Source organism: Aplysia californica, unplaced genomic scaffold (assembly GCF_000002075.1).
Source record: "Aplysia californica isolate F4 #8 unplaced genomic scaffold, AplCal3.0 scaffold00069, whole genome shotgun sequence".
NCBI classification, from domain to species: Eukaryota; Metazoa; Mollusca; class Gastropoda; order Aplysiida; family Aplysiidae; genus Aplysia; species Aplysia californica.
Window position 1 is genome coordinate 286524 of NW_004797339.1, and position 1959 is coordinate 288482.

A 1959-nucleotide genomic window follows, 5' to 3' on the forward strand; every position below is an offset into this window, starting at 1 on the left:
GAGGCCTCCTGCGTGTTGTGTACCAACTGTTGCAGTGTGAGCAGCTTCTGCTCCAACATCTTCTCCCAAATACACACACATAGACACACACACACACACACACACACACACAAAGACACATACACACACAAACACACACATTACCTGCCATCCACTCTCCGAGGCCTCCTGCGTGTTGTGCACCAACTGTTGCAGTGTGAGCAGCTTCTGCTCCAACATCTTCTCCCGATGTAGCGCTTCCTGCAGACACACAGACAGACACACATACACATCAGGTTTCAACTGACCGGTCAAGAAATACACTTGTTGCACCATATCTAAAATTCCAGAATTCTACAGATGAATAACAAGTAGAATAATGCACATTCCTGCAGTTGAGAGTGCCATGAAACCCTTACTAAAACTAAAAACTAAATGGACACTCCCACTCAACAGCAACCTCTATCTGCTTCACAATCTTTACTATCAAGCAAGTGTCGGTGACACGGGGATCAGATGGGTGGTCAATAGGGTGTGTCCTTGAGCAAAACACCACAACCCTAGCTAAAAAAACAGGGCGCTGCACAGTGGCGACCAGCAATGGCATAGTTGTGAAATTGTTCTATATTGGTGTAACATTGTGTATTTGTGTATGTACAAGTGAAAGTATTTATGTATGTATGTATTTATAATTATATTTATGTATGTATGTTTGACATTGTAAACAAAATTGTCCTTCTGGGATCAATAAAAAGATAATCTATTTATTATTATTATCAACTACTACCCTAGTAGTCCTTACAGCAGTCTGAAGAAATCTCAACTTCCAGAAAAGCGTATCCTGTACCCTAACCTCCATAGTCAGACACAGTCACAGACCATGCTTTCACTACCAGACAACCCCCACAAAGCCAAACTTTCAAGTTTTGCCTATCTGCAAAAGCCTTTACCAAAATCAATGATTGAAAGACACTGAAAACAAGAATTACCTCTTGAATTATTTGCATTGAAGACAGGCAAGTCATTATACGCCCATATACAGGTCACAGAAAAAAGTCTGCACATCAAAAAAAAAAAAAAAAATAAAAAGACCCGCAAAAAGAAGACGCTTGCTGGAAACCCAAAAGATTTTCAAAATTCAGCACTTGCACAGATTAACCTTTTGAAGCGAACTTTCAGGATTACATAACTAACAACATTACGATATGGAACATGTTTCTTGTAAAAACTTCAGCTCAAATTTGATAACTATTTGTTCCCTGAGGAATAAAAATCGTCAGAAGCCTCTGGAAAAAAATTCACCCTGGCATCATGAAAAGGGCAGTGTAGAAATAGAAATAAGTTATCTAACCAAACACAAAATAACTTCCTGTATCCAGAAAAAAAACACAACTTATCCTCCCTCCTAACTCCAATACCACATAAAAACCGCCTGGCTATGTTCACTGAAAAATCAAAGTTAAAAACTGGAGGTGAATAAGTGTCCAACAGATAGGAATTTATGGGCTGAGTAGAAATAGAAATAAGCTATCTAACGATTCATAAAATAAATACCTGTACTCAGAAAGAAAAAATCCCAACCCAATCAGAATTAATGCTCCCTCTTAAGTCTGATGCAAGAGAAAACAGCCTTGTTATTCTAATGAAAATTCAAAGTTAGAAACTGAATTGAGCAACATCCAACAGAGTAGAAAATAGCTATCAAATGAATCACAAAATAAATGCCAGTATAGAAATAGCCTGCCCCAAAAAGAAAGATAAAAAATAAATAAATAATGAATGCTCTCTCTGATACAACAGAAAAAAAATACCAGCCCAGCTTTTTCCAAAGAGAAAAAAGAAAGTAATTAAAACAAGTTAATGAAGTGAGTGAACATCGAACATCCTACGGAAAAGACTTGGAAATAACTGAAAACTTCAGCACATCAAATGAGGGATAGAGGATGTTTGAGCCTGTGAGCGTGCGTGTGTGCGTGTGGG

At 38.0% G+C, this 1959-nt stretch overlaps 1 protein-coding gene across 1 annotated transcript in view; it reads right to left on the reverse strand.

Annotated features, from left to right (window-relative positions):
• Window positions 1-1959, reverse strand: part of LOC101859468 (sarcolemmal membrane-associated protein) — a gene marked incomplete at its 5' end in the record, with an annotated part of 91668 nt that overhangs the window by 44838 nt on the left and 44871 nt on the right. Inside the window, 1 exon segment of the mRNA XM_035968591.1 lies at window positions 145-240. Coding sequence (XP_035824484.1) covers window positions 145-240 — 96 coding nt within the window.